Source organism: Myotis davidii, unplaced genomic scaffold (genome assembly GCF_000327345.1).
Source record: "Myotis davidii unplaced genomic scaffold, ASM32734v1 scaffold499, whole genome shotgun sequence".
Taxonomy (NCBI): domain Eukaryota; kingdom Metazoa; phylum Chordata; class Mammalia; order Chiroptera; family Vespertilionidae; genus Myotis; species Myotis davidii.
Genome location: NW_006290677.1, coordinates 2,081,245 through 2,100,075, shown reverse-complemented (window position 1 = coordinate 2,100,075; position 18,831 = coordinate 2,081,245). Strand labels below are relative to the sequence as shown.

The 18,831-nt window shown below is 38.0% G+C and overlaps 1 protein-coding gene across 1 annotated transcript in view; it reads left to right on the top strand.

Moving 5' to 3' along the window:
- DLG2 (discs large homolog 2) overlaps positions 1–18,831 on the top strand; it is a 1,585,094-nt gene that overhangs the window by 13,357 nt on the left and 1,552,906 nt on the right. The window contains exon 2 of the mRNA XM_006763751.2: positions 13,381–13,455. Within this exon, the coding sequence (XP_006763814.1) occupies positions 13,381–13,455 (75 nt within the window). The remainder of the gene's footprint in view (positions 1–13,380; positions 13,456–18,831) is intronic.

Sequence of the window (18,831 nt, the reverse complement as noted above, 5' to 3'; positions counted from 1 at the left end):
AGGCCCACTTCTCCCGTTTGAGTCTGGGTCCCCAGAGACTTGCCTGGAACTGGAGCTCAGAGCCTGAGACTTCCTCCGGATTGAAACAGACAACCGCACCCTCAGCCACCAGCCCGCTCCGCATGCACTCCGCACCTTTGTATCTCACTTCCGCACTGCGCCTCCTCTGAGTCTCAGTGTTTTTCTCTTTCCTCCTAGTTGTAGAATTTCCACTTAGCCAGCTTTCCTGTGGTTCTGGATGATGTCCGTTTCGTCTTTTAGCTGTATTTTTGAAGTGGTTGTTCAAGGCAGCAAACTCCGGTGTTTACCTATGCCGCCATCTTGGTTTCTGGTTTCTGTTCTGACATGTGAAGAGCTTGGAAATCGTTGCTGAACAGTCTAACTTCACCAGCTCTTCCTAGATCCATCTGAGAACTGAGGTCACAGAGCAAACTGCTCTAATTCTTTTTTTTTTAAGAGAGCGAAGGGAAAGAAGGAAAGAGAGAGAAGCATCAATGTGAGATAGTAATATTGATCAATTGGTTGTCCACTATATAAGTTCCACCCAGGGATCTAGCTGACTGGGAACTGAACCCACAATCTTTTGGTATTTGGGACAATGCTCTAACCAACTGAGATACCCAGCCAGGGCTATATAGTGTACATATACTTTTTACTATAAAAATATTAAAATTTTCCTGAAAGCTATATAATAGAAAATTTAAAAATGACTTTATTTTCCTAAATTATTAGGTCATGAAAGAATTGAAGAAATAAAAAAAAAAGTTTTCCTTTTTCCCAAAGCAGGATGCATTGTATTACACTCAACTTTCAGAATACAGACTTGCTAGGAAGAGAATGTGAGTTCACAGCAATTCTGCTGGGTTTTTTTTTCTTTCTTTTTTCTTTCCTTACATTGCTGTGCATTTTAGAGAACAAAGTGTATCAGTATCATTTAATGGTTTTATACCAAGTAACCTCCAAAAGGAACTTAAAAAATTATAATAATGATTATCTGCCCAACTAACCACAGATGACACTAGCACTTTGCAAAAGGGGCTCTGAATGGATGTTGTGTTATTCTGTGGGTGAGATCTGAGTTAAAATTTTTAGGTACTTTCAAATATTCCCTTAAAATTATTCTAGAACCCCAGACAGAAATGCCTCAGTGTAATAAAATGTACCACTTTCCAAGTAGTGATGTAATCAACAATAGAGATTCTCCCTGAAGACTACTTATACACATTTCAAAAAAAGAAGATCCAAAGGTCAAATTTTAAGATTCTATTCATTCCATTTATTACCCACCCCAGCACGAATTTTGTGTTGTTGCATGAAGCACAGTTCAACAAGTGTTAATTTTGAAAAACTTACATCTCCTATGTTTCATGTTTTTAAAAAGAGATATATAATTTGTCATGCTATGTTTATGTTATCCCACAATAAATAAATTATTCATTTTCAAGTACAGGTCTAAGGAAATATGAAGAGAAGGTCTAGATATTCTTCCTGATAAAAATATTTGAAAATTATTCACAAAAGACAACCTAAATAAAAAAGTATATTTTAAAAAAAATAAACTCTCCCTGTCTGGTGTTTGTTATAAATCTCCTAGGATTGCACGCTATAGTGCTTTCTTGCTGGTCCTTTAAAATAAGACTGTCCTGAATTAATACACATGTAATTTACTTGGCAATCTGAAGTTCTATTTAAATTGAGGACAGGTTTAATTGCTAGTTTTTCCTGGCTGACTGCTTGGTGTTGGCTATAGTTCCTGATCTACAAAAGCCTGCACTTTCTTTCATTGATTAACATTTGTTAAAAAATATATAGTCATAGGTGTCAGGAATACAATGCACAAAGGAAAGTAGTATCAATTAGTCCCCTTTCTTAAGTGTTATGCTTTGCCAGAATTTTAAATATCTGATAAAAACCTCTTTGAAGAGAGAACTGTGTACTTTTAAATGGATGGAATTTCATGTGTATTTTTCAGAAACACTGTCCAATGTATATGCATTTTTGAAACGCAAGAAGATTATATGAACAAATTGATATAAATTGTATATATAATAGGTTGTAATTATGGCTTATCAAAAGCTCAACATTTTAAATTACTTATTCGTTGGAAATATGGTAATTGTCTCTTTTTCCATGTAGTTAATTATAAATTTCAGGAAGAATTAAGTTGGCTAAAACTCTTCACTCTTGTTTTTTTCTCCTTTGTCTCTATGGTAGCAGTGAGAATAGAAATAAATTGCTTTGATCTTGTTTCTCAATGGCATTTTTTTTTCTTCCTCAAAGGATGGACCTTACTTTGAGGACCTGAAATTTTAGATCTTTTTCCTTAGCTATTAATTTAAGAGAGTTTTTTTTTTGTTTTTTTTTTTACAGCTCAAAGAAAAAGGTAGTTTATTTTAGAAACCAAGCCTTTGTTTCCATAGAGTTTGTAGTTTGTGATATAACAGGCAAAACCCACCAATGGAAAATACCCACTGACTGCAATAGTAGATAATGTCCAGAGTTTCTTTCTTGCAAGGAGAAAAGCACAAGTGTAGTCCATTCCTCTTGTCACATCCTGTTATCTCAGTAGGTTGCAGTGACGGGATGCAAATATCAAGGCATTTAAAGTAGTTTACGAGACTCTTTTAAATCTTGTATTAAATCTTGGCTTAAATTACTCTGTTGTATCTGTATAGCAGTAATTCAACTCTGGAGATTTCTAGAGCTTCAGGGACTATTAGGACATTCTTCTACAAAATACTAAAATGCCATAATATAGATCTTAAAAATATGACTGTGATTTCATGTATGTGATCCCAGACTGCACAGTTAATATGGCTCCCAAGAGTAGTCCTCTTAAAACTGCTGCAGTATTTCAGATGTCCTTCCCAACTTAGATTTAAAACTCTGATTTAAAATTCCCTATGTTTGCTAAGCACTTCCTTGTGCTTTTCTCTCAATTAATTTTCATAGTGATCTCGTGAGATAAATATTACTATTCTCAGAGATGAAGAAATAGGCTTAGAGGACTTAAGTGGCATAGGAAAAAAAATCCCTGATTAAGAAGATAAATATATGTGTCATAAATATATTTACCTTATTATTATTAGAGTATGTCCTGGACCCTGGGCTAAATATATTACATGTATTATCTTATGTAATCCTTATAATAATCCTTTAAACTAGGTGTTTTTCTCTTCATTTTATACGTGAGAAAACCCAAACTCGTAGGGACTAAGAAATTTAACTAAGGCCAGAGATCTAGAATGTAAAAATCTGGCATCTAACCCAGGTGCAGTGGTGTCCTCATGATATTAAATGTTCTCCTCCACGACATTTCAGGGTTAATGTAGTGATAGAATGATCACAGCACATGTCAAGTGTCTGGTGTCTAACAGGTGCTCAATAAACATTGTTTTATTATACATTCAGGAAATGCTTTCTGAATCCAAGTCCAGGGGCCCTCTTCTCCATTGATAGCATGAAATGTCAGGTTACAACAATGGCCTTTGTGTATGCTAAATCATTATATTCATTTCTTCTTCTTCTTTTTTTAAAAAAATATGCAGTCAGTTTATTTTATTTTCCCATCACCATTTATCCCCTCTACATCCTCTCCCATCTCCACCCATCCCTGTCTCCCTCAATTATCAGACTGTTGTCCATGTCCATTAATTCTTCCTTTTTTTTTTTTCCTTTTTTGCTCAAACCCCTTCCCCCATCAGAGCTATCTATGTGATCTCTATCTATGAGTCTGTCTCTATTTTGTTTGGTAGTTCAATTTGTTCATTACATTCCACCTATGAATGAAATCTCATGGTACTTACCTTTATCTGACTGGCTTACTAGTATTTCACTTAGCATAATGTTCTCCAGGTCCATCCATGCTGTCGCAAAGGGCATACTTTCCCCCATTTTGATGGCAAGGTAGTATTCCATTGTGTATTTACAATAGCCAAGATTTGGAAGAAGCTCAAGTGTCTATCAGTAGAATAATGGATAGAAAAATACTCTGGTACACTTACATATACCCAATCTTTAAAGTGGCCAGCCTAAGAATTCAGCACCTATGTCACCAAAGTTAATTACTCTAGGTCACCAGATGGTTAGAATATTTTTTAGCATAGTGTTCAGTCTTCTTCTGCACTAGTCAGCCACAGATCACACCTCTGCTAACCTGGGCAAATACCTGCCTGGAGTCACAGATTTTGGAGAGCATGAACATGACTTAGCACCACCATGGCAGTCCAGTGAGAAACCCTCATTCTCAGCGTCCTGTGAAGAATGGGTCAGCAGCGTTTTCTATATTTACAGAGGAGGCAAATGCATCTCTCCCAAGCACATCCTCAGTCTTAGTAAGGCTTTCCTTAGAAACCAATTGGGCCAGCTTATTTTAAACATCTTTGAAGCCCGAGAAAATAAGAGGAAGCAAGTAGAAAGATAAACCCAGGAGGGGATGAAGTTGTAAATTGAGGAATTATGCCCAAAGTGGAATGAAAAAGGTTAACAGTAATCACAAGTATGTTTTACATTGACCGGGCAGGACTCATGGGATGTCATAACAGAAGCCACTTTTTGTGGGGCTCCTCAGTGTTTGCTTAAAGCTTCTTAGTGTCAGTAATCCCTGCCCTACTCTCTATGGTAAAATCTCAAGCAGGGGCGTGACTTCCCATGAATTTGCAGTCATTTACAAGGAGTTCTAAGTCCTACGATCACTTAAAATCAGAAATACAGTCTTGATTCAGTAATTAAAATTTTTCGGTACCAAATATTATTCAAAAGTCTGAACACTTTTCCAGATGAAAGACTCGCTCTTCCCTACTATGTGGTATTCAAATATGACATCTGCTTTGGGGAAGGAGGTGCTGTAGGCTTTTCTTTTTTCTTTTTTCCCATTTGCTAGCTGGTTATTGGAACATGAGACAGAAGTACAAAATGGAGAGCAGAAAGTTCTTATTAGACTGGGATTGTTATACTTCTTGCTCTCTGAGCCTGATATAATAATACTAACAATGATGAAGATAACAATAACAACCCCTCCCCCAAATAGCTGACACTTACCTAGTGCTGATTATGTACAGAAATATTTCTAAGTTTTATTTGTATTAATTTTTTTAATCTTCATAACTGAGGCAAAGAGAGGGTAAGCAGTTTGCCCAGGGTCACCTCGCAAGGAAATAAATGGTGGGTGTGGGATGCTAACCCAGGCAGTCTGACTCCAGCGTCTTTCTCCCAAGGGCACCTCTTAGGGAGTTTCCTTTTGCAGGCCCCTCTGATTAAATCTCCTATAATCCGATGATGCCTTTCTTCCAACCCAGGTTTTACAGCGGTCCACGCCACACAGAGGGCTGTCTTTGTAGGCATAACTGTGGCTTCAGGATTCTGCTTTTGCCTTGACAAACTCTGAAAGCGCAGGCTGGCTCGGATGAAGCCACCTCTCCTGAGATAATTGATAACAATCAGTTTTCCACCAACCGTTTCAGGTGGGAGTCAGAACCCAGGACACTGGCTTCCCAAATCCAAGGCAGATTTATCAAACTCTAGGTGTGTGCCTGTTGAAGCCTTTTTTACTGCTCTTAGGTGGAAAGTGAGACCCTCCCTTCTCCCCTCTCCAAAGAAGTCCCTTCCCTTTATAAATCTCCAACCACGCAATATGGCCTTGCATACTCTCATTATAGACAAGGGTTCAGAGACCTGAAAGTGGTTCTTGGTAATTTCCTTTGAAAATTATAATACCTACTTTGGAGTCTTATTTTTATCATATCTTGATGTCTTAGACATGACTTACAGTCATTGTGTGCATATATTTCTACCTATATTTTACTTGTTTAACTGGCAAAATTTGATTTCTTCCTTGGCTTTAACAACTGACTCTGAAATTACACATCTTTATGACAGTTAAGGAATGAATTGTATAAAAACCTTTATTTTCTCAAATAAAATTATTTATACACACATGTATGCACAAGTACATATATGTATACATATACACACATTACATGTCTAGGTATATACATATCATATATCTAATCTATATATATCTAAACAATCGGTGATCTGGAGCAAAGGTTCTCAACTTGTGGGTCGCGACCCCTTTGGGGATCGAACGACCCTTTCACAGGGGTCACCTAAGACCATAGGAAAACACATATATAATTATATATTGTTTTTGTGATGAATCACTATGCTTTAATTATGTTCAATTTGTAACAATGAAAATACATCCCGCATACCAGATATTTACATTACGATTCATAACAGTAGCAAAATTACAGTTATGAAGTAGCAATGAAAATAATTTTATGGTTGGGGGTCACCACAACATGAGGAACTGTATTAAAGGGTCGCTGCGTTAGGAAGGTTGAGAACCAGTGATCTGGAGGCATCCTGGGAATTATGTTTTCCAAATTTTTTGAAAATTCCCCTAATCTTTTAAATAATTAATATTTTAAGTATAATTATTCATTACATTTACAAAGGACTTCAGAGTTTACAGTCCATTTCCACACACATTGTTGTGTGACATTTTAGTTTAGCCAAGCAAAAAGGCACTCATTTTTACCCTTTGAGCATAAAGTTGTAACTTTTTTGACCTCCGTGTCTTCATCTGTCAAACACCTGAGCATTTCAGAAAAGATGAGAAAGACACCTTAAGTGCTTTTCCAAAGACTAAACTCAGAAAAGTCTCTTGTGTTTTTTGTAGCATCACGTCTGGATCCCTCCAGGTCCTCTCTCTGGGAGGATTCATTTGTTCCCTTCCCTGCACTTGTTCCTGTCCACGCACTGTGAAGCACAGATAAATGAGGGGGAAGGCTGAAGTCACCTTTTTGTGGAGCATAGAATTATTTCCCCCCTCAATCCTAGCTTCCAAGGCCCACAACTGACGAGTTGCCTGACCAAGTCCAGGAATACCTTGATTCAGCACTATCAGATGGTGCATGGTGCACTGTTAGTCTGGATGGCCCTCTACTCATCCTTCCCCCTCCTAAAAGCTTTATTGGAAAACTGAAGTGTCTCCTCTACAAAGCCTTTCCTGATTTAACCAGTGAGAGTTCAACATTCTTGCCTTTGGCCTGTATTCCTTACTATAATTTTTCAGGACCCTTACTCTTGACCCCCAAATAGCTAAGATGGATCTTTTTGATATGCTCATGTCATTTTATTTATACACTAGAGGCCCGGTGCATGAATTCGTGCACCAGTGGGGTCCCTCAGCCTGGCCTGTGGGATCAGGCTGTAACCACTCTCTGACATCCCCCAAGGGATTCTGGACTGCGAGAGGGCCCAGACCAGGCCGAGAAACCCTACTGGTGCATGATTGGGGCTGGGAAAAGACGTGGGAGGTTGGCCAGCTGAGGAGGGACCCCTGAAGGGCTCCAGGGCTGTCCGGCTCATCTCAGTCCTGATCGGCCAGACCCCAACAGCAAGCTACCCTACCAGTCAGAGCATCTGCCTCTTGGTGGTCAGTGCACGTCATAGCGACTGGTTGACAAGTCAACTGTATGCCCCCTGGTGGTCAGTGTACATCATAGCAACTGGTCAACCAGTCAACTATCTGCCTCCTGATGGACAGTGCATGTCATAGCAAGCAGTTGAGTGGCCTTAGCATATCATTAGCATATTATGCTTTGGTTGAATGGCCCACCGGACACTTAGCATATTAGTCTTTTATTATATAGAATTGCTTTATAATTGCATGTTTGGTAGCTTGTCTTTTCCCTTAAACTAAAAAAGAATTTTTAGACAGAGACTGAATCTTGATTTATCTTTATCCCTTATATAATAGTTGGCATATACTATGTTTTCAAAGAGTATTTGTTGACCAATGAAATGAATGAATGGTCCTAGTGTTTAATCCTGTTTTAAATGTGAAATGTTGTATTGTGTTTTCTAAAAGATTGGGAGCTCTTTGAGAGTATCATTATTTAAATCTTTGTATCTCTAAATTTTATATATCTATATATACCTGGCATAGTGCCTTCTGTGTAAGACATGTTTGATAAATGAATGAATGAATAAATAAATGAATGAATATACATACAGTATTATCATGCAACACTTATCAACCAAGGAAAAAACCCCCTATGATTATGAGAATCATTTTATTTTGAAGAGAACAATAGAACCTCCCAACTCTCTCTTGTAGAAGAACGTGCTATTTTAAATGAAATATTTAGGTCAAAATTTTATTTGGATGAATCAATTCTTACCATGTCATATACAAACTTGTTCTCAGAATCAGTGACCAAATGTCTATATAGGTATTTTGTAAACTCTAAAGCAGTTGAACAGATATAGGACCCTGAAAAACAAATTCCCAGTTTTGTCTGGGGATGGAATGGGATGGGTTGAGAAGAAAATCTTTGGAATTTGCTTTGTCAAGTGTTTCTTATTGTTCAACTTCTTCATAGTTATATAAACATATAATCAATCTGTGGTGTAATCGTCTAGCATATTTGGCCCATTTGCTTAGGATGTTCTGGAACACAATATGTCAAGATGTTAAAATTATAATGAGACAACCAAGGAAATAGAGACTTGGAGAAATCAACCTGTCTAAACAGCAGGTTGGTCTATTTATTTTTAATAGACCAAAATCCACTGATAGTTTTGGCTCTTAAGAGAACGTGTTTTTCTAAGTTATCATTTCCTATCCCTTAAACCTAACCTCATTACTTATGTATCAACAATCTACAGTTAAAGATATTCAGAGTACATGGATGAGAGAGAGGAAGAAGGGAAAACTCTGTCTTTTGTAGAATTTGTCACCAACTTCTATATATTAAAATGTTGTGTGGAAAGGTGGGCTGGCCCATAAGGGAATTACAAGTGTGGACTCTTGATTTTTGGCTTAAGAGTCAACTGAAAGATAGATTTGAGAGTGTCCTCAACTGGAGGGAACACCCTTTGGGGGAGGAAGCACATTAAATTCTTGGTGGGGGAATATGAAGTTTGGGAAAAGTCTATGAGTGTATTTGACACCTCCTCTCCCCACATTGTATTGTGGATCTAATAAAAACCTCTCATTTTACACATGTGAAAAAATGTTAAAGTAACTTTCCCAACATTTCACCAATAGATTATTTGGAACACTACTAAAATCCAAGACCTTAACTTCTATTCACACACTATGGATTAAAAAATAAGTTATGTTCACATAGCGTCTGCCTTCAGTAGGCCTTTTTATGTGTCTACCCTATGTAATTATATTGTTAACCTGCTTGATCAAACATTCTTGGGAAGGCCTTAGTATCCCAAATTCAGGTAATAATGGAGCAAGAGAGATTCACACAAATTTTCACATTTCTTTACTCCATGATATGCATTCATAGAAGTCCAAACAATTCTTATTAATGGCCCCATCACATTTTGTGAGTATTTATATTCCTCCACTAGGCACAGCTCACTTATTTATTGAATTTTGCCTCTTTACTATGTGCTCCATAAAGATATCCACTATGTAGATATAAAACAAGCTTATTATTACTACTACTAAAAATAACAAGTATTGATTATTACAAAGGAGACATTCTTTTATATATATTTTAGAAAGGAAAGGGGAGGGGGAGAGAAAGAGAGAGAAGCATAAATGATGAGAGAGAATCATTAGTCAGCTGCCTCCTGCACGCCCCCCACTAGGAATTGAGTCCACAATCTGGTCATGTGCCTTGACCAGGAATGAAACCAAGACCTCCTGATTCATAGGTTGATGTTCAATCACTGAGCCACATTGGCTGGACAGTTCTTTTATTTTTTTCTTAATCCTCTCCTGAGGATGTGTTTTCATTGACTTTTAGAGAGTGAGGAAGAAAGAGAGAGAGAAACACTGATGTGAGAGAGAGGCATTGATAGGCTCCTACCTTACATGCCCCAACTGGTGATCAAACCTGAAACCTAAGTATGTGCCCTGACCAGGAATAGAATCTGAAACCTTTTGGTGTATGGGATGACACTCCAACCAACTGAGCCACCTGGCCAGGGCAAAGGAGACATTCTTTACTATTAACATTGCTTGGAATAAATTTTCATATTTAGAGATAATAAATGAAAATTTAATAATAACTTCAAATTCAAAAGGCTTAACCTGACATGTGAATTACATTTATTTATTGGACTTAAGTGTCATAAAAGGAAAATAAAATTGCCCTGTGACTTCTTGCATTCTGATTTGCATAATTCTTGCAAATCATGATAGTGATCTGAAGTGAATCTGTATCTGTCACCTAATAGCCTTCCTGTGAATTAGGCGGTGTACACTATTTTACAAATGTGATTACCGAAGCCCAGAGCATTTTATGGCAGCAAGCACATGCTTGAGCTCAGCTTGAAACTGGTCATCCGACACCAGCCCAATGCACTTTACCCACCCTGTGGGAACTAGATGTCAGAATTTGATTTAAACAAGAAAACTGAGCTTAGAGATTGATGACCTAAGTGTATTTTTTGTGGTAACTTTGTCAATACTCAAACAGCACTTCAGAGTTTAGAGATGCCTTAATAATAGATCAGCTAAATAAAGGTTACTCTAAAAAGCTTATAAATCACAAAAAGAGAATTCTTAGCACAAATACTGAATTAAATATTTTATTCTAGTTACTTCATAAGTGTTAGGCTCATTGATATGATGTAATCATATTAGTTGATGACATGTCTTAAACCCAGTTAAACAGATACAAAATGAAAAATGCCAGAGGCAGCTTCTTATAGAAGGGGCATGCATGGGCAGCAGGGTCTGCCTTGTTCTTGCTGCAATTCCAGCCATGGTCCTTTTTATAGGGTAACTTTTAGGCAAGTTGCTTACCCTTTCTCAATCTCAGTTTTCTCTCCTGTAGAATGGGCATAATAATACTTACAACCGTATTTGTGGTAGCAACTAGTGATAATGTAATGGGTCCAAAACAACCTGTGGCATATTTAGTAGCTCAATAAATCACAGCTGTGGTTTTCATTATTATCAACTGTTATTAGTATGTCTTTAGTCTCTTCAATAAATGGTATTGGGGAATATTGGACAGATACGTGCAAAAAACCGAAACTAGACCACCAACTTACACCATACACAAAAATAAACTCAAAACGGATAAAGGACTTAAACGTAAAATAGGAAACCATAAAAATCTTAGAAGAATCTATAGGCAGCAAAATATCAGACATATGTTGTAGCAATATCTTTACCGATACAGCTCCTGGGACAATTGAAACAAAGAAGAAAATAAACAAGTGGGATTATATCAAAATAAAAACCTTCTGCACAGCAAAAGAAACCATCAACAAAACAAGAAAGCCCATTGCATGGGAGAACATATTTACCAATGTTATATCTGATAAGGGTTTCATCTCCAAAATTTATAGGGAACTCATACAACTTAACAAAAGGAAGATAAACAATCCAATCAAAAAATGGGCAAAGGAACTAAATAGACACCTTTTGAAAGAGGACATAAGGAAGGCCAAGAGACATATGAACACACTAGAGGCCCGGTGCACAGATTCGTGCACTGGTGGGGTCCCTCAGCCTGGCCTGTACCCTCTCACAATCTAGGACCCCTTGGGGGAATGTGGGACTGTTGGTTTTAACCCAGTGCCCACAGGCTGTAGGGATATAGTAGAGCCCCAGGGAGGAGCCTGGGTCAGGCACTGTCCTGCTCCCGCTCATCCTGGCCCTGCTGTGTGTGCCTCCTCTGCCGTTCGGTAGTGCTGCTGTGAAGGCAGGAGAGGCTCCCGCCGCCGCTGCAGCTGTGCTTGCCAGCTATGAGCCCGGAATCTGGAGCCTATTGGTCAGCTGAGCAGTGCTCCATTTGTGGGAGCACACTGACCACCAGGGGGCAGCTCCTGCATTAAGCATCTGCCCCCTGGTGGTCAGTGCACATCACAGCTACCCGCCGGTTGTCTGGTCACTTAGGCTTTTACATATATAGATGCTCAAAGTCACTAATCATCTGAGAGATGCAAATTAAAATAACAATGAGGTGCCATCTCACACCTGTCAGAATGGCTATCATCAACAAATCAACACATGACAAACGCTAGTGAGAATGTGAAGAAAAAGGAAGCCTTGTACACTGCTGGTGGGAATGCAGACTGGTGCAGCCCCTCCAGTCGGAGAAAGATAAATATCACATGATCTCACTCATTTGTGGAATATAATGAAGAACATAAGCTGATGAACAAATATAGCCAGAGAATAGAAGCACTGAACAGACTGTCCAACCTCAGAGGGAAGGCAGGGGAGGGGGTAGGCAAAATATCAACCTAAGGACTTGTATGCATTCATATAAGCAGAACGCATGTACACAGACAATGGGTGAAGGTATGTCCTGGGGCGGGGGTGGGGGGGTAGGGACATTGGAACAGCCTGGGAGAGGTCAATGGGGGAAAACGGAGACATATATACTTTAAATAATAAAGAATTAAATAAAAAGTAAAGATAAGGTGTTTTATTAGAATCACCTTCTCCCCTTTTAGCACTAATAAGTTCTTGTTATTACTGGAAGGAAGCAGTATTGCTGGTTACTAGTAAAAGGAAGCACTTCATTCTTTCTAAAAGACCAATTAGAGTAAATTTATAGGAGTTACAACAAAAGAATAGGTTAGCTAGAGATGAAGTTCTTATGTAAAAAGAAGTGCCTGGCAAATGGCTTAGAATGTCAAACCTCTGTGTTCCTTGTTTCATTTCTTTGTACCTCCATTTCTGATATAACAAGAAAGGCCTCTAAGGTCTATCCTATACAACTCATATTCTGGGGTTCTGTGAAATGCCCTAGAGAAAATCTTCACCACTAGCTGATGGTCTAAGAGGGGAGACAAGTGAATAAGCCTTTCTATACCTTGACTTGTGATCTCACAGGTGTCCAACATGTATCACTCTTATTGTCTGTGAGTCTGGAGGAGATGAGTGGAGACCACTTCTGCCTCTGGGTTAGGAGGGTTCTCAGATGTGCCCCTGTAAGGCCCGAGAGGCAAGCTGCTGAGGAAGCTTGTGTCAAAAACCTAGTCCTTAGAGTAATACAAAAAGCAAGGATAGACCCTGGCCAGGTAGCTCAGTTGGTTAGAACAATGTACTAATACAGCAAGGTTGCAGGTTTGATCCCTGCTCAGGGCACATACAAGAATCAACTGGTGAGTACATGGATAGCTGGAGCAGCAAATCTCTCTCCCTCTCTCTCTCTCATCTCTAAAATTAGTAAATAAAAATTTCAAAAAGCAAAGGATAATTTCTTATGCCTTAATAAGAGTAGAAATTACACATCTAGTTTTATGCAGCACTGCACCAAAGAAATTCTCAAAGCTTTCTTCTATACTTGTAACTATAGTGATCAACACATTGATAACATACATGCTAGCTAGTATATATTGCAGCATATAATACATAGACCATAACATTGTTTTCTTTATCTGCAGCAAAACCAAGGCAAAGGCCCAGCCCAGAATTGCTCAGTAGAAGCCCCTGCTTGGATGCCTGTCCACCACTGTACTGTAAGTTTGATTGTCTGATTATTCCAAGACCGGCCAGGTTGAAGAGGAATTATTTATATATTTTGATATAACCTTAGTGAAATGGGCTAGAATATGCTCTGACATTCTAGAATGGAGTGAATGCTTTGAAAGGAGAGTGTCTTCTCACAAATCTCTGCATTATAAGAAAGAAATACCTTTGATTACAGAGTCTATGCATTTTTTTGGAGTTGGGATAACTTGCAAAGGATTTATCTAAATGGGTTATCAATGATTTAGACTTGGAGAGTTATTAAAATTAGTATATTTGCGTGTATATTTTTCTCAATAGCTGCACATTCAGTAATACTTGATTTTAGATATCTTCGGATAGGATGTTTACCCTTTTGTCATTGTTGTGCTGACTGTTTAATAGCGATGAGTACATGGATTGACAATTTTCAAGTCTTCCTGGTACAATAATAGTGTCTGAATTTGTTTGAACTCTTCCAGCAAAGATTTTTCAAGTGCTTTAGAAACAAACAGGTATTATGTCATTATTTCTGTGTTACAAGTGGGAGATTTAAATGCAAAGGAAACAAGAACAGTGACTCAATTATATAGCTGGGAATGGATCCCAGAACCCCCAATTCTCCTTCATAAACTCCTCCTACTACACCGTGCTCATAAGTTAGTGAAGAAAGTGGCTGATTTGTATTATATTCTCTTATATGTGTGCTGCCTGATAGAAATGACAATAGATCACTTGGGAATTACTTGTACTGTCACCGACAGTTTGCCTGTCATGAAATAATTTTTGTGTGATGGGAATAAGAAAATGGAAAGTTACTTTTTTGGACACTCCCCTCATTTGACTCACCTCACAGGCAATGTGATGTGATATGTGGGGCTTCATAAATATCCTCATTTATTTTTGAGGTACAAGATGTTCAAAGGTGCAGTGGACTAACGTAGTGGGGCCTATGGCCATGTGAGGGGCAGCAGGACTGGGATGCCTACTTTATACTCGGATTGTGTGAATGGAATGTTTCCGTTTATCTGTGGAATGAAGAAAAGGTGGGGTTACCTTTAAAGAAGGAGAGATGATGATGTCAAATTTTAGAGGCATTCCGTCAGTGTGGAGGTAGCCCAGGCTTGGAGACTTGGAGGAAAAAAAAATCATAACTTTTGTGAGCAGATGGTCTGAGGGGAGTGCATGCTTAGGGACTCTGCTGATGCCAGAGAAAGGATGAGTGTTAATAATTCTATTTCTGCATCAATCACTTTGTTCACTATATCTCTGATATTATCTCACAAGTACTGATTTGTATGTCTGTTTCTCCAAGGAGACCATGTGCTCGTCAGGGCCCTATTATACGTATGTTTGGGTAAGTCCCTGTACATAATAGGAGCTCTGTCCATGCAGGTTCAATGAATGAATCTTTAATCTGTTGATTACCTTTTTACTACATTTTAGTAAGTTATTTCTTGGTGCAGAGGAATAACTATGCTATTTTACCTTTTTAAATGGATGGTTTCCATTTCTTACCTTCAAGGGTCCTTTCATACTTTATTCTTCACGGTATACCATTGAATACGTATTTTGAGGAATTTTGTTTTCAAACTAGGTACATTTAGTAATTCAGTTCAGCTGTATAAGGTTCTATGCCACTGCTGAAGCAGCAAAGAGGAATAAGATAGTGGTACCATTTTATCAAACACATCCAGGTGTCATACCAATAAGAATATCTGATTCGTAGCTGCAGTGATAATTTCCCTTCCAAATAAAAGAAATTTGGCACTTCAGTTACTTTGTCTAGTCTTATTACAAGCCTATCCATTTTTAGAATTCTGTCTTTTGAATTCTGTAATATGAATATGAATAATTCTGTCTTCTTCATATTACTTTGGAGCTGGATCCTTTAGGACCTGGGAGTCCCAGTTAGTTTTTCCTCTTTTGGGACACGGAGTACTAAACAGATGCCTATATTTAAGACCCTTGCTGAAGGTGACAAGTCCGAAATGCTGACACTGAAGTCTGATGCTCAGTTGTGTGGTCAGGTGAGAGCATCAGGAACTAGGTGTCTTTTCTTGCTTCCGCTCTTGTCTGGGAGCTGCTGGTTGTATAGTTTTCCTTTGCCATTTTCTTACTAGTAATTACATGTCCAATGGGGCAAACACGTTCTGGAGAGGTTGCATAACCACGAGGATTGTGCTTTCTCCGTAACTCGGAGACACAGGCAAGGCTCCCAGTGGCCATGTTGAGGTTATGGATCTGCCTCTGGCCTTGACTGACTGCTCCAGGGGTAGACTGACTGATCCCAGCTGGGCCAGTGGGATTGTTTCTCCTGGGAATTTGAAATTTATACTAGAGATATACCAAATTGGAAGTCATTAGTATTGAATCACAGTTTGGGGAAATTCTGTGACCCTCCGTTGTTGAGATCTTGGGAGCTGCCCTATTTCCACCCTTCTGAGGTTTTGTTTACTCAAATCTCTCTTTGGTTTTGTAAAAAGGTCACAATAACCTGCTGATAATCAATAAGTTACTTTTTGTTGTTTTATCCAGATTTTATTTTGTTTTTGTTTTTTTGAGGGCGTTTAATATTCTTTGATTTATTGGCAACCAAAGAGAAAAGAAAAAACCCTTATCTAATATCCGTAGTCAGCAACATATATGGAACTCCCACTAGAGCTAATTTAATGAGTAGTTGTCCCAGGCAGAAAAAACACTGGGAACACTGGGATTTTGATAATTTATAACAGTGTATTTTTTTCCAAATATTTGATTATATACAATGCTTAGGTACATAAAAATGACAAAATGAATAATTTAATAATGACTTAACCCACATAATAGAATGAAAATTATGTATAGGTAGCTACATAGTTAGCATAAGCATATTTATGCAGCAAAAAGCAACATATGATATATAAAGTAGTTCTGGTATTGAGTCAATTATTTCTTCTCTCAGGAAATGGAGAATATCTTAGCCTCATGTGGTTAAGAGAAGGTCTTGTCTATCTCAAATTTTCCATGGACTGAAGCTGGTTATAAATAAATTAATGCATGCTTACATTCATAATAAATGGATAGACTTTGTTATCTTTGTGCATTTTTCAAGTTCAGTTGCTTTTATCCCCTTTATTTCTTTCCTCAGTGCCCTATTCTTGTTCCTTGGTGTTATGTTCCAAAATGATTGTATCTTTAATTGAGCTTTATTACTTTTTCAAAGAAGGCTTGGTCTTTGTGTGTGCATTTGCCCTAGGTTCATTTTAAGTGCAGAGCTTTTATGGTTGGTTTTCCTGAGAAGGCTCTCTCTTCCAAATTGCTTTGCAAATGCTTGTCACCAGTTAAATAATGCCTTGGAAATGGCTTCTATAACTATTTGCTCAGTCTCCTCTGGATGCTTCTCTTTTTTTTGACACTCCATATCTCTATAATAATGAGACCAAGAGGTATTTTTAAAGACTTTTCCTTTTAGCCAGAATTATAATGCACAGATCAGGGCTCAAACTGAAGAGAAATTTTGCCCCCAGTAACTCTACATAATATTACTTCCTAACTAGTTATAAATGAAATGTTTTCCCTAGTGAGAACTGTGACAGTTTTAGTAATTATTGATCTTTCCTTCTATGGCTATTGAAGACCTAGAATGATACCTTTCCTCACTTCTACAGTAAATTAAATAGGACTGTATGCCTCATTAGTTTATATGACCATGAATATGAACATAGTGGTTACTGGAACTCCTGCCAGTTGTAAACAAATGAGAAGAGACCCATAGGTTCTGGGTCTCAGGTGAAGACAGGCAGGTCTCTGAATCTGGAGTGAACTAGGTTAAGAGTTAGTTCCCGGAAATAAACAACCTTAGACTTGACCTGCTGCAGGAAGCTTGAGTGGCTGCTGCATTTCAGGGTCTGTCTCTAGAACACTTGGTATGGCTCTGGATTGTACATGGATTTGATCCCTTGGAGTAACGCCCCAAATATAATCCTTAGTTACCAGGCAGTACTTAGAAATGGCTGTCATGTGTTATTTTGTTATTTACATATGTGATACATACATACACATGATTTTTTAAAATAATTGCTTTGTTTCCCTGTATGTGTACACACCCTTCAGTGGCTGGGAATTAGAAAAATAATTCTCTGAGAAGAGTTTCTAAAAGCTAAGTTGAAAATAAACTCCCTGTGCTGATGAAGCTTGTCATGATATGGTTTTACCTACATATCTCTGTTGTTACATAAGATTCACCCATAAGTAATCTGTGAAATATTTTGAAAATCATGTAAGCTTCAGCGAAATAGAACACCGCATTCTGAATACATCGACTCTCATTTACTCATTCTAGAAATATTTACCGAGCACATTTTGTAAGTTATAACTGACACTTGGATTGATCAAGGTATACAGGAAAAAATACTGGTTGATATATGCTTTAATGATGGTCTATACAAGAAACTATACATTTTCAGAATGTAGAGTTGCCTCAAGATGGATTTTTGAAGACAAAAGATGCAATATTAGGTAATAGTTAAGTAGGTAAGCTGTAGAATTGAATAAGATTTGCTTAAATAGGTGAACTCTGCCACTGACTCACTGTATGAACTTGCACAGTTTATTTAATCTCTCTGAGTTTATGCATGCAGTGGGGTATTTTGAGATTTACATGAGATAATTCATAGCCCGTGTTAACATAGCATCTGAAGGCAGCAATTGCTTGATAAGTGGTAAGAGGAAAGAAAGAAAAAAGATTATTCCAGAAGGAACTGGATGGGGCATGATGAATTGGTGAGGGAGAGCATAAAACACACACACACACACACACACTAACTCGTTAATTTATAGCCATTTATTTAGGAGGGTTCTTTCTTCAGAAAGGAATTCAGGCTGGGATTGGAAACATTTAAAACTCTTGAAAAGAAAGATTTTGCTGTGACAGGCAGGAGGGAACTGATGATAGAAGAATATCATATTAACAAGAGATGTTTGTATTCTGAGTAACATGAGGCCATTTTGGAGGAATGAGCCTGGCTGGGTATACCTTCTAATTTAAAAAAAAACATTTTAACATTTCCCTGCTATGTCTTACCAGGTGATGAAAGTAATTTTTCTTTTTTTATGGCAAATCAATAAAAGCAGGTGCTCCTCTAAGAAACCAGAGGAGATGTTCTTTCAGAGTGTTAATTGTTTCAGCATGTTCTCCCAGAAACCTCACATTACCTGCAGTTGGGATCATTTGCGCTAATTGAAACCAGTTAATACAGTGTGTATAAGCTGTTCTAGAATAGTACTAATGGATGTTTTTTCCTCTTTTTTTTTGGCTGCCCCTCCCCCATTTTTCTTCTACATATTATAATGTGACCTCATTTTGTATACAGCTTATGCCAAATGCACTGGAGGCCCCGCTCACA